We start from the raw sequence: 13510 nt of genomic DNA, 5'->3' as shown, positions 1-13510 counted from the left end.
AACTTCATTTCTAAAACTCACACTTTAGTAAATATAACCCTTTTACGTAGTATCTAAGCCCATTATAAGAGTGATGGTCCATCTTGTGACACAACTCTTTATAACCTGTGAAAGCCTTTGGTAGGTGGAACAGCCTATCATAGCAATGCCAGAGAACGATCGCTATTAGGAGTATCATCTCTTTCTTACAGCAGCAATGCACATGTAATGGGGATAGTTCCATTAGTGTTCATTCTAGCACCCTGCACTTTTCAAAACCCATGCAGTTCCTCTTTTCAGCCTGGGGTGACACTCTCTGCTGTGCTGCTCATCTGTTTTGGACATTATAGCTAACCGCAGCTATGGCGTTTGTGCCCTAACATGCAGTTCATTTGCAATAAAAATCCATTGAATACTTTCTGCAATGTTGCATACAGAAATTGGAAACTAAATGCCAGGTCTGATGTAGCCTCTAGCCTTCATGGCGTGATCCAAGTAGCTATTCTGCCAGGGTACAGACAGGAGGAACAGTCTGTGTGCTCCAATGGTGGGAGCTGTGGTTTCCAATAAATATAGCATTGAGCACATCTGAAAAGTAATCTTTATAGCCAGTGTGGGAACCATGCCAGGCTGAGCCTGTTCACTTTCACATTCAGGACTAAACCTCTATTCAGAAGATCCGGAGACTCACACAAGACAAAGTTGCCTTTAGAGGGGAACATTTCAACACTTATTTCAGGCACAAAAAAATGAGATAATGAACTCTACTGGATAAAACCTGGATTCATAGGTCTATATTTTATAAACTACAAGTTGACCCCCCCCCCCCCCCCCCATATACATGCATGAAAAATTAAAAGGGGGTTTTGCATACCTCCCAACTTTGTAGCTGCAGAAATAGGGACACTCGCGCGGTGAGCGTCCAAAAAGGGGGCACAGCTTATGTAAAAGAGGGGTGTGGCTTATGCAAATGAGCCGCATCCCCGTTTTCTGCCGGGAATAGACGCTGTGCGCATAGCGTCTGTTCTGTCAAGTTGGGGGGGCTCCCAACTGCCCCCCGCAGCAGGACACCTCCGGCCGCGGGTGGGACAGCGGGACAGGACCCGGTAATCGGGACTGTCCCGCTGAAATCATGAGTGTTGGGAGGTATAGTTTTGCCCACAACAGATTCGGTCTGTCATTTCTCTGTTTATTGCATCATTTTTAGAAGCTTTAGTAAATTTAAGCCACTTAGTGCCCAAAATATTAGTCTTTTTGTACCCATAAAGGTCCCTACACAGTGGACGATTTTGCCCAGCGTATATGGACAGCGATGATCGCCGGGGGGAAAGCTGCTCAGTGCATACACACTGAGCGACTTTCCCCCTGCCCCGGCAGCGGGGGGAGGACAGCTTTGCATAGTGCAGAGCTATGCAAAGCCATCCTCAAAGCCGCTGATTTGCTGGTATTACCAGCAGATGAACGACTTTCCCAGCGATGATGATGTGGGAGCGCGCAGCAGCGCTCAAACCTGCTGTTTTGAGCGGCTTTCAGCACAAAGTCACCCAGTGTGTACGGGCCTTTAGACATGAAAAGAACATTTTTGCACAGAGATAGTAAATTTCCCCATATCATCTCTATAAATGTACACTAAGATCGGAGTCCTATTTTACATGGGATGTTGCCATGGGCAACCAATCAGATATTATCTATTATCTTCTACAAGGTGCTAAATAAATAAGCAGACACTGATTGGTTACCGAAAGCCACATCCCATGTGAAATAGAACTCCCATCTTAGTAAATGTCCCCCTATAACTGCATTTCAATCTCCAGCTACAATTCCTTGAAAATGTTATGGGAAACTTCCCATTTTTCCCAGCGGGTGGCCCCTCAAGGAACACTCACAATGTGGCACATTATCAAAATAATGACTTCAGTTTCTCCCAGACACACACACCCATCCATCCTGCACATTAGACAGCAATTTCATTCACAGCAGCTCAAAACACGGAGTACTAGCTAATTAGAGGTATATTAGTTTGTACATTAAAAAAATAATAAATCATTAATAAGAGATCAGACTTTCTACCTAGCGAACAGGAGAGAGCTGTTTGTTCAGTTAAGGCCTGGATGTAAGTGGGCGTGGGAGCGGGTGCATTTCCAGGGACCATTTTAGGTTTACCCTGTAAAGCGGTTTTATAAATAATAGATAATAATGGTGGTAATAGATTATAAATCTGGTTTTCAAATCGCTTTGTAGGTTTGTATATTAATTATTATTATCAAGTTAGATCTTACAGGTAGGCTTACTATTTTATCCCTTTACAGTTCAAATTTTTATTTTTGCAATTCAAAGTATGGTTTAAATGTTAAATTAATTGTCCTTATTATTATTATTATTCAAAAATGGTCTACATTGAATGTTGAACGATGTCAATGTTCTTATTTTAAAGTGGCTCATCATTGGATCTGCTACTAACGCTAAAGCCCCGTACACACGGGGGGAGATATATTGCTCAGCCATATATTGCTAGCAATATATTCCTGAGCAATATATTGCCCAGTGTCTCCTTTGCATCAGCGACCAGAGATGGTCGCTGATGAAAAGGACCTCTGCTGGGGGAGCCGCAGTGGTAATTAGCTGGTCGCAGGAGCAAGCTCCTGCGACCAGCGATTACAATGGGGCAGAAAACGGGAGCGCGCACCCGGCGATTTATCGCTGGTGCGCACTCCAATCACTGGCAATATGGTCGCCTGCGACCATATTCCCAGCGATTATAGCCCCTATCGCCCCAGTGTGTACACAGCATAAGGCTGTTGAGCCTGACTATATGTTGGACCTGAAAGGGTTAAATATATTATACAGGTTCTGTGGCTGATTAGAACTAAAGGAAATGCAGACTTGAAGTCCGCCAGCCACAGAACCTGTGTAATTTATGCAGGGTTGCCGACTTTTACAGTCTCCTCTCCGGGAGAACCCCGGAGAGGAGACTGTCAGCATCACTTCTGGGGGCGGGGCCTGATGGAGACATTATCAGTTCCTGCCCCCAGTAATGCAAATCCCGCAATATGCGTGTCTCCGATGAGGGGACGGGGCTAAATATGTGCGATTTGCATATTTGCATATTATTATAATCCGGGAGGGTTGCCCACCTTTCCGGGGGGCCGGGAGGGGGACCCAATTTCCGGGATCCTCCCGGCCATTTCGGGGAGGGCTGGCAACCCTGAATTTATGTGTCCCAGGATAAAGGGATAGTATGGTAAGCCTAATTACTGGCATGTACTTAAGAACTCAAATAGTTTTAGAAAGATTTTTTGTAAAGAATCCAATGGGTGCTGGGATCACAGGGGAAAATGAAAAGGACTGTCCAGTGACAATAACAGGCGTGTCGTACGCTTAACATACAGACCAAGAAATTCTGCATTCCTGTCCTATATTGCTGGAATACTCAATGGTCTTTTGATCACATGGCTTTACATAGAATTATATATAATGGCCGTTATCTGGATATGTTAAACATATCTCGGAGCTTGCTTTGAATTAATTGGCTGTAATGTAGTTTATGATCTTAACTCCAGACATTAATAATACAGCCAACCATCAATGGCCTGATATAAGGCAGGCAATAAGGGATGGGTGGTTAAAAACATTAGGGGCTTAGGGTCTATGTAGGAAGCCTTGGAAAGTTTAAGTGGACAGTGGTAAAGTATCACAACCAATCAGCTCCTAGCTGACATGTTAGAGGCTGGGTTTGGAAAATGACAAAAGCCGACTGGTTGGTACTTTATTTCCATCCACGTTAAACTTAGGGACCGATTCAGATTTGTTCGTACTGTTTTGGGTCTGCGCATGCGCATTGTCACCAATGCACATTTGCAGGCCCCAGCTGCGAGTGCCGTCAGGGGGCATTTGCTCACAGAAACGGTGTGCATGCTCATGGAGTCCAGCTAATGCAGTAGTGACCCTGCCTGTTTGGGGCAGGCGGATAAGGTCACATGACGTCAGCGCCCACCCTGTATTTGTCCATCTGAAAGGTAAGTCCAGACTTATTTTTCATAACAGACATAGGAAAAAAAACCATTAGATGTAACCATTGAATGATTTTTCCTCTGTGCGGGCGGATGTGTAACCGTACACATCTGCTCGCATTGTAGCGCAGGGATTCAGGCAGCAGGGGGGGGGGGGGCGTGCATTCAGGGGAAGTCGTTTACCTGTTTGCTAGGCAGCGAATATAAGCAGCGTAGCGAGCAGGTCCGAATTACCCCCTTAGTAACCGGTTTTCAATAACCTGAGTATTAATGTTGACCTCTGATTGGTTGCAGCAAATTGTTGTTCTGTGCACCATACCATAATAAACATTCAATAGCTTTTTACAAGCAACTGAGAAGTAGTAGGTAATGGAATCTGAACTTTGCCATTTGGAATGTTCAAATGTGGTTTGTGTTCAACTGGCAAATTTCTCAGTAATAACTATGTGAAAAGCCATCTGCAATATGAGGTGTACCATCGTGTCCTTTTATTAATTTTTTTCAAGCCACAATAAGATCCCTCTATCCTTCCAAGACTTAATGGCTGGTAGAGAAAGGGAATACATTCCTGGGTAATGAATGCAAGGTTGGTTAGACTAGTTGATTGATCTGACTGGTAGAGTAGTGGTGTCAGATTACAACTTCTATGAATGATGGGAATTTGGGTCATAAAATATTATCATACAATGTTCTTCCTGGTTTATGTAGAGAGGAGAGTAATATAGCAAGTAACCTGGTTACTATTGCCTTCTAATGGTCTTATACAGCAATCCAACAGTCAAAACCTAATACCGTATATACACAATAAGACCCAGTGTAAAAAAAAAAACTATTCCCTTGTGGAACAAACACTTTGAAGTTTCTCCTTGCATCCTTAACACTGGGCCTGGTTAAGGGGGTCAGGGTAAAATAACCCCCCTGCTTTAAAGTTCCAGGCGAATGTCAACATCAATAACAAATGAAGGTAAAGACAGGCACTACCATGAAGTGCAAAGTACAGATTTAAATAAGGGGCTCATTTGCGTGATCATTATCAGCATACAAAAAAAAGGGGCACATACTGTAACTGTAAATACAAGTAATGTCATTACAAAGATCCAAATGAAACTATGTTCATAAAAAATAGTTATTTAGCAACCACAGCGCTCAATGCGGACCATTAGCCCATGCAACGTAGGGAAAGAAGGCAGAACAGAGGAACGCCTGTACGTGGATAAACAGAGCACATCCTAGGAAACAGGATCTGGACAAGGAGCAATCTCACATAGGACCTAATAATAAATCTTCAACAAAGCAAACTTATGACCAGGACTAGCACCAGGAGACAGATTGTTGTACGTTCCATATAGAATCTCAGCAATCTGGGGCCAACAAAAATGGAAGAAGAGCCATATACAATGTATGGGCCCAGCAAGTCAATACACACTAGCAAGACCTTGCGACCAGGCAACTGCAGGAACTGTGCTTATCTTTGCAGCTCTCGGCACACCGCAAATGAGGCGCGCTTGCATGTGAGAAGCTTGCTCACCCCAGTCGCAGCTTTGGACATGCGGCGAACGGGGTGCACCGGCCCAATAGATGAGCGTGGCCACATCTGTATCTTGCAGCATATAAATTGCATAAACTTTAAGAATGCAGGCTATGAAGCAATGTAGGTCACTGTGTACTAAGCCTTAGGGCCAGATTCTCTTAGATTCAAGTGATAAAATGGAGAGTGATAAACGGCCATCCAATCAGCTCCTACCTGCCATGTCACAGACTGTGTTTGAAAAAATGTGAGGTAGGAGCTGATTGGTTGGTTATCACTCTCCGTTTTATCACTTTTGAAGCTTATACCCCGTTCTCACTGCCACAAAAACCCAGGTATTTCCCGGGGCAAGCTGAAAATTCCCGTGTCCTGTCTCAGTGTGAAAGGGTCTTTGTGAAATTCCCGGGTGTTATGCCCCTGGAATTACACCCGGGTTTTTTGCAGGGTTTTTCCTGGGTAATACACGGGTGTATGGCAGTGTGAACAGCACAGATCCGGGTTTTTCACACAAAAACGAGCTCATTGGGGGATGTAATCATGTGATATGTGACATCATCTTTAGCCAGCCAATAAAAGCTGCTTTTAAACAGCCTATCACAGCAATTTGTACAAATTTCCCAACACCCAATCAAAGCTGCTATTACATTCCACACACTTGTTGGAAGGTAGACCATGGAAAGCAGTGTGAAAGGGGTAGACACGGGAAATTCCCGGGTCTGAGGTGCAGTGTGAAGGGGGTCTGTTGAGCTGACAAGCTCTGTGCCCCCCAAAAAATCCGGCTAGAAAAACCCGGGATTTTGCAGGGGCGGCAATGAGAACGCAGCATTAGAGAATCTGGCCCCCTGAAAAAGATAAAGTGAATGTTAAAAAAGCACCAGCCAATCAGCTACTGTCCTTTCAAACACAGGGCGGGATGCACTAAACTCTGCGGTGCATCCCGCCACATATCACATTATTAACGCAAAGGACAGCGATTCCGATAAAAGTGTCCTTTGCGATGTGGCTCAGTCATTGAACTTCCAGGTATGCGACCCAGGAGTCCATCTGCGCATGCTGGGTGGGATCTGTGACGGATTTCTTTGGCAGCAATGCAAAGTAAAGGCAACGATGCAAAGTGAAGCCTGGACGCCCTTTGCGATGACAGGACTTGCATGTTTTAGACTCGGAGGCCTATCTGCGCATGCGCCTAGTGCCGCCAGGGATGCTGGAAGGGATTCGGTTGGATCCCTCATAGCAGAAAACTATGATAGAAGCCAATAGGCTTCTATATGGTAACAAGCGGTGCCCCGGCAGAGGGGCTTTGGTGCATTTGGAAATGCGGTAAAAAAATTATAAAAAAAAACAGGGGTTTTACAACATTTTCTCTCTATTGCATACCGCCACAGCCTGTAACGATTATATACATCCAGTTTATCTCTCTCCAAGGCTAAGTGCATATATCCAAACAAACCTTCTATTGTGCTTATACACAGAACTTCTGCCTGCGCATCAGTAATAACTGAGATTGCCAGTGAGTAGGATACACAGGTACAGCACACCTTCTACCACTAACTTTCCATTACAGGAATATGCCCCTGCCACTAGTGTGTTCCTGCCTTCCCCTGCTATTAAGCGCCAACCAGGAATAAATGAAAGAGGTAATGCCCACACACATACTACATGCACACAGAGATTCCATACACATACTACATGCACACAGAGACGTCATGTGGTCATGTAAATCCCAGAAATGCCAGTGTCTATGTAAAGGGAGCCCAATACTCTTTGACAAGGTGACATGACCCCTGGGATACTGAGATGTGCCAGGGACCCCTAGAGAGGATGAGGCTGGCAGGTGCAGGTCACTGGCATAGCTGTATGTGCTGGCAGCGGAGGAATACTCACCACACATGGTCGCCGGACTATACTCTGGTCGCTGCTGGGTGTCACTATCAGTCTGCGGCTGGACGGCATAAACCACCCTACATAAGGACCATTGACCGTGTGCGTGACGTCACGAGAGCAAGCCTCATTCTTCCTATTGGCTTCTTGCCTGCCCGTCATTCCCGGCAAAGCCGGCCATTGGGCACTCCCCTACACTGGTCCGACCTCCAGCGCGACCTCCTCCTTTGATTGGCTGTAGTGGCAGTAGGCGCCGCTTGCTGCTGGCAGCAGTGACGTGGCCGGATCCAACTCTATCAGGACACCAGGGAAACTGTGACTTCGCATGGTGGGCGTGGCTGTGCGATTGCGATGGGCGTAATCAGTGGCGTCATCAGTAGCGCTGTAAGCACCAGTTCATTCAGCCGTTGTCACATGATCCTACTTATAGCGATCCATCCACAGTCCATATACTAGCTACACATAAACACATAAACAATGCCCATTCCCCTATCCATAGCTGCCCCTCTAGCTATAGCTGCCTATTGCTCATTCCCCTATCCTTAGCTACATACAATGCCAATAAAAATTCTAACCACAGCTACACCTCTGTCTATATTTATTTATAGTATAATGTTCATTTACCAGACAGCGCCTACATCTCTACTTTTAACTGTATAATGCTAATTTCCTGTCCATAGTTACACCTAGAGTCCTAGTCCTACAGATATAGCCACGATCATTGTTGCCGTGCCAATCGCCATGTGCAATATCCGCCACCACGCTCGTGCACCTAATTCACACATAGCATAGTGATGCAATTCCGCATCATGGGTCCGACTTGTTGGGCAAAATAGGCAACAGCATACCCTCCTACTGAACCTTTTTGGCTGGTACAGCACCTTTTTTTTTGGCCTGTACCAGCCAAAAAGGGCCTTGTACCCGTTTTCTGGGTCTCCAATTGTGACTGTCCATTAGGGTGACCAACTCATCCCTTTAATCCGAGACACATATTAATTACACAGGTTCTGTGGCAGTTTAAAACCAGGTGAAATGGAGTCTTGAGGTGTGGCAGTTTAAAACCAGGTGAAAGCCAGCCACAGAACCTGTGTAATTAATATGTGTCCCGGATTAAAGGGATGAGTTGGTCACCCTAATGGACAGTCACAGTATAGGAAAGGTGGGTGGGGGGTGGTCACACATCATATCGCAGCAATGGTTATCTTGGTTATATTTGTATAAATGTATAATGCCCATTCCTCTGTCATTATCTACACCTAGACTATAGCTGTATGATGCTCAATCCCTATCCATAGCGACATTGCTGTGAATTGCTCATTCCTCTATCCATAGCTACATCACTGTATAATGGAAGAGGAGCAACAGAACACGGGGACATGCACTGAAACTAGAGGGAGGAAGATTCAGGGGAAATTTGAGGAAGAATTACTTCACAGAAAGAGTAGTGGATAAGTGGAATAGCCTCCCATCAGAGGTGGTAGAGGCTAATACAGTGGAGCAATTTAAACATGCTTGGGATAGGCATATTGATATCCTTACAAAGAAATAAGGATCAAATATGGTTTGAGGTAACATGTTTAAAAAAGAGGCAGACTAGATGGGCCAAGTGGTTCTTATCTGCCATCAAATTCTGTTTGATGCCCATTCCTGTATCATTAGCTACAGTACACCTCTACCTATAGTTATAATCCTATTATGGGTAGGAGAAAGTGACAGACAGTAGAAGTGCCACATATGCAGGCATGCAGCCTAGGAGGACTGCGCAAACAAATATGAAAATATTGGCCTGTCCAAATCTCACTCCCACCAAAATCAGCAGTCAGGCCCTCAACTGAGGCCCTGGTAATTTGTTCCAACTCAAACATTGAATTACCATTGATCAGAGGAGGCTCCACAGGTGTGGCTGCAGCGTGCAGCATGGTTCAAAATTCAAACAGGGGGGCCACACTAACTGCCAGTGAGTCAGTTTGGAATGGCAGTTGGTGTGGCTTCCTATCTGAACTATCTGTGCTGCAGCCCATTCTCTGGAGCCGCCGCTGTTTTATATTAATGGCATTAAACCATTTACAGGAACCCATTGATGGGTATCAATGCTGTCAGTCTCAGGCAGGTGGCCAGCCAATCAGGAGACCAATCACTGCGCCAGTTACATAATACTCACAGGAGTAGCTCCCCTTATGCACATAATGCCCCCACCCCATAGTGCCATCCATGTACCATTTGGGTCACTTGCCAATGCCCACTAATGCTTTCCTCGCTCTCCCCATTACAGGGATTGAGAGCACATCTCCTCATCACTGCACAGTGTTCTACAGCTGGTGGTTCCTCAGTCAGTAACAGTGCCACTGCCCAGCAGAGTCCTGAGTCTAGGACACAGAGAGGGAGTGCCAATCAGTATCAGATCATCACTTCCATTAATTCCCAGGTGTCCGCGCTGTCACTCATTTTGCGAACGACTCTACCAAAGGCGTTAGTTCACCATCGGAGAAGGGGCCGAATTCGAACCTGTATGAACAGGTCTGAATTGGCCCCAAAGTTCAGTTGGGATTGGAGGAAGCATTGTTGCTACTTCCTTGGACTTTACTAATATGGTAATGCAGTAGGAAGCATCTGATATAAATAATCTAACCTTAACAATGAACAAAATAGACTCAAATGTTTACTGCAGAAAATCTAATTGTTTGTGAAGCTTTGATACCTGTGGTTAAACACAGGCAGCATGGTCTGATGTCAGGGGTCCGGGCATCCGCATAGAATGGTTATCAAATTCACACCTGTTGTTTGCTCATTAAGATGAAATGCAATCACATTTGGGTGATAGATTTTTGTGACCACAGTTCAGGACAACAAGGAGGTATTACTGTACATCTCTGATGTTATTGCTGGTGCTGATAGCTATCCTATTAATGTGCCCTATTGGCAAACCATCGGACATAACACCTATGGCTGGCAGAATATCCGAGGGATCATGGCTGTAATTGTACTAAGGTTTATGTACCTTGGAGAGTGATAAAGTGGAAATAGATAAAGTACCAGCCAATCAGCTCATGTTATTGTTCATAGCCTGTAACAGGGGCGGAACTACTGTCGGTGCAGCCGTTGCAGAGCACCAGGGCCCAAGGGAGGTCATGGGGCCCGCTGCCGTCCACACACATGCAGCAGTTTAAAAAAAAAAATGTTTAAGTGGAGCAGTAGCCAGCAGCTCCGTCCCTGCCTCTGCCCGGCTCCAAGTCCAAGCATCAAGACCTCCGCTCCCCCTTCCGCCCAACAGCTGGAGCTCTGCCCCTCCCCTCCACCCAGCAGCGGGAGCTCCATCCTCTCTTCACCCCGCAGCTGGAGCTCTGTCCCCCTGCCTCCCGGTGCCTCTGTCCCCCCTCTGTCTGGCAGTGGCAGCTTTGTCCCCGTGGCAGAGGCAGCTAGGTCCCCCACTCTCCGACAGCTCCAGGCAGCTCCGTCTCCTCTCTGCTACTTCCTCTGACCCAGAAGTGTACAGTGTTTCAGACACAGTATAGGCAGCAGCACTGCCGACTTCCACTATATAGGGCACTATGGGGGCATTGTGTGGGGCACTATGGGGGAAGTATGTATGTGGCACTATGGGGGACATGTATGTATGTGGCACTATGTGGCGCATTATGTATGTGGCACTATGGGGGGCATTATGTGTGTGGCACTATGAGGGGCTATGTGTGTGGCACTATGAGGGGTATTATGTATGTGGAGCATCATGTATGTGGCACTATGGGGAGCATTATGCATGTGGCACTACCGTGGGCATTCTGTGTGTAAATGGCACTACTGGAGGTATTCTGTGAGGCATTATGCTTGGAAACCTGCTACTGCAGGCATTATGTGTACCCAGAAGTGCATATTCTGGAAGCGCTGGCACGACGTGCGCCTGAATCCTGGGCAATGAGCATGTTATCCAACCTGGGCAACCAGCATGTTATTCCATCTGGGCAATGATCATGTAATCGCCCCAGGCAGCAAGCATGTAATCCCCACAGCCAATGAGCATGTAACTACCTGGCAACGAGCATGTAATCACACCTGGGCAACGAGCATGTAACTCACTGGAAAGGAACATGTAAACCCTGGAATCAAACATGTAACTCCTGGCAATGAGCATGTCGGTAAGAGCACTTATGTGGCATAATATGAAATGGGCATTATGGTGTGTGGCATAATGTGTAATGGGCATTGCTGTGTGTGGCATAATGTGTAATGGGCAATTCGGTGTGTTATCATGTGTAATGGGCATTACGGTGTGTGGCATAATGTGTAATGGGCTTTACATTTAAAGTAAACAAAAATACACTATTTGTTTTAATTGTGCTTGTTGGGGGGGCCCCAAACCATATTTTTGCACCTGGGCCCACAACTCGCTTGTTCCACCTCTGGCCTGTAACATGGCAGATAGGTGCTGATTGGCTGGAACTTTTTCTCTCTCTCACTGTATGTCTTGCCTAGGCTTAGTACATCTCCCTCTAAGCAAAACATAAATGTGTGTGAGCTACAGTACAGTACATCCAATATACAATAGGTACTCTGATGGTTCAATAATTCAGTCATTCAAATGGCACAATCATTACGTTTCTTTGTAAATATTCAATCCAATTACTTTGTTTAGGCTTTGAACAGCTAAAATGAACATCTTCAAGACGATATAAAAAAAGACGCATAAAATGCAACATTCCAACTCTAAAGTGGATCTAAAATGTTGATCTTAAGTACACAAAAGGGAAAAATGACATTCCAATATTTCTTTTAAAACTAAATTTTTAGTATCAGGGCATGGAAAGAGCTGCTGATATGCGGTCCACCGCCCAGCCAAATGTCCCTCGCCGCCGAATCCCCTTGGTAACACATTGCTTCGCATGCGCACGGTAGCAAGAGAAATCATTCCATGGTCGTCAACCATCGAATGATTTCCCCAGCCTTAGGAAATAAAAGTCAGTCTGAACTGTCTATATTTATATATATATGACTTTTGTTTCCTCCACAAATCGCTGAAGAAATGGCGGGCGTTGATGTCCTGTGACGTCAGCAGCCCCCGCCAGCAAGCATTGCCACACCTACACTTCCATAGGAAGACCAAGTGGTTTCATAGGGATGCCCACAAAACCCTGTGCGTTCCCACATAGTTCTTCAGTGTTTCCGACCCCGTACGCCCCCAGCCCTCCCTCCCCGCAACGAATGTGTAACTTGCTGAAGCCATTCGGTGCTGGGGTTTGCACATGCTCAGAAATACGCATGCCCAGACCTGACCATCAGGGCTGGGGCTGAATTCCTATCACACGAGGGATCCTGAATCGGCCCCTATATTTTTTGTAAATATGGGTCTAGTAACTTTTTTCTGGAAAAGTTTTTTATTGAATCATTGCAGAGTGAAATAACAATCACCAGTATACAGCAAACATTTTAACACATCCAAGTGTAAACCATGCCTTGTAAATGACTGGCCCTTTAAAAAAAACCTCAGCGTTCAGATGGCATAACGCATGGCCGCCGGTCTCACTCCAATATACATCCGGCCCATTGTGTTTGTTTGCATCCCGAAGTTCCTCCTTTGGACAGTTTTGTCTCTTCCCTATTGTACCTACCCAGAGCCCCTTTCTCATTTTAGTGGCTTACTACCTGAGTTACTATTGCATTATGGGATATTTTCTTTATCCCCTACTTCAACGGTTCCCAACCTTTTTTCTCTCCCGTACCCCTTGATTAGGCTTTTCATTAATGAGTACCCCTCCTCTCAATTTAAAATATAGACAGTACTGTCGAGTGGAGTGGAAGTGAGCAGTCCTTATATTTAAGGAGTATCGGTGGAGTAGTATGCACCCAGGAATACACTGGTTGTGTACTGTCTCCAGGGTTCCCGCTAACACCTGTAGGATTACTGCCGCTGCTTCCGCCACCTGTGTCGGTACGGGACAGATGATTGCTGATGTTTTTCTGATAAACTTGAAGAATATCTAAAACATGTCTGCATTGTGCTTATAAAATCTTGGAGGACCAACTGTAAATTGGGAAAATGTCCATTTGGACAAACTTATATACAATTTTTGGAATATGTTCTGACTTAGATATTTTGAACAACAGGTTCCACGCCGTT

General features: G+C 45.5%; 1 protein-coding gene across 2 annotated transcripts in view; it reads right to left on the bottom strand.

The window, feature by feature from the left end:
- Positions 1-7647, bottom strand: part of GFPT1 (glutamine--fructose-6-phosphate transaminase 1) — a 28645-nt gene extending 20998 nt beyond the window's left edge. Inside the window, exon 1 of one of the 2 annotated variants that reach the window (XM_083184559.1) lies at positions 7402-7647. In XM_083184559.1, coding sequence (XP_083040685.1) covers positions 7402-7408 — 7 coding nt within the window. In that variant the 5' untranslated portion in view covers positions 7409-7647. The remainder of the gene's footprint in view (positions 1-7401) is intronic. The other variant, XM_083184558.1, reaches the window with a different exon arrangement.
- Between the last annotated feature and the right edge of the window lie 5863 nt (positions 7648-13510).

Source organism: Crinia signifera, chromosome 4 (assembly GCF_055691185.1).
Source record: "Crinia signifera chromosome 4, ASM5569118v1, whole genome shotgun sequence".
In the NCBI taxonomy this organism is placed as follows: domain Eukaryota; kingdom Metazoa; phylum Chordata; class Amphibia; order Anura; family Myobatrachidae; genus Crinia; species Crinia signifera.
This window is presented reverse-complemented; position numbering and strand designations above follow the sequence as displayed.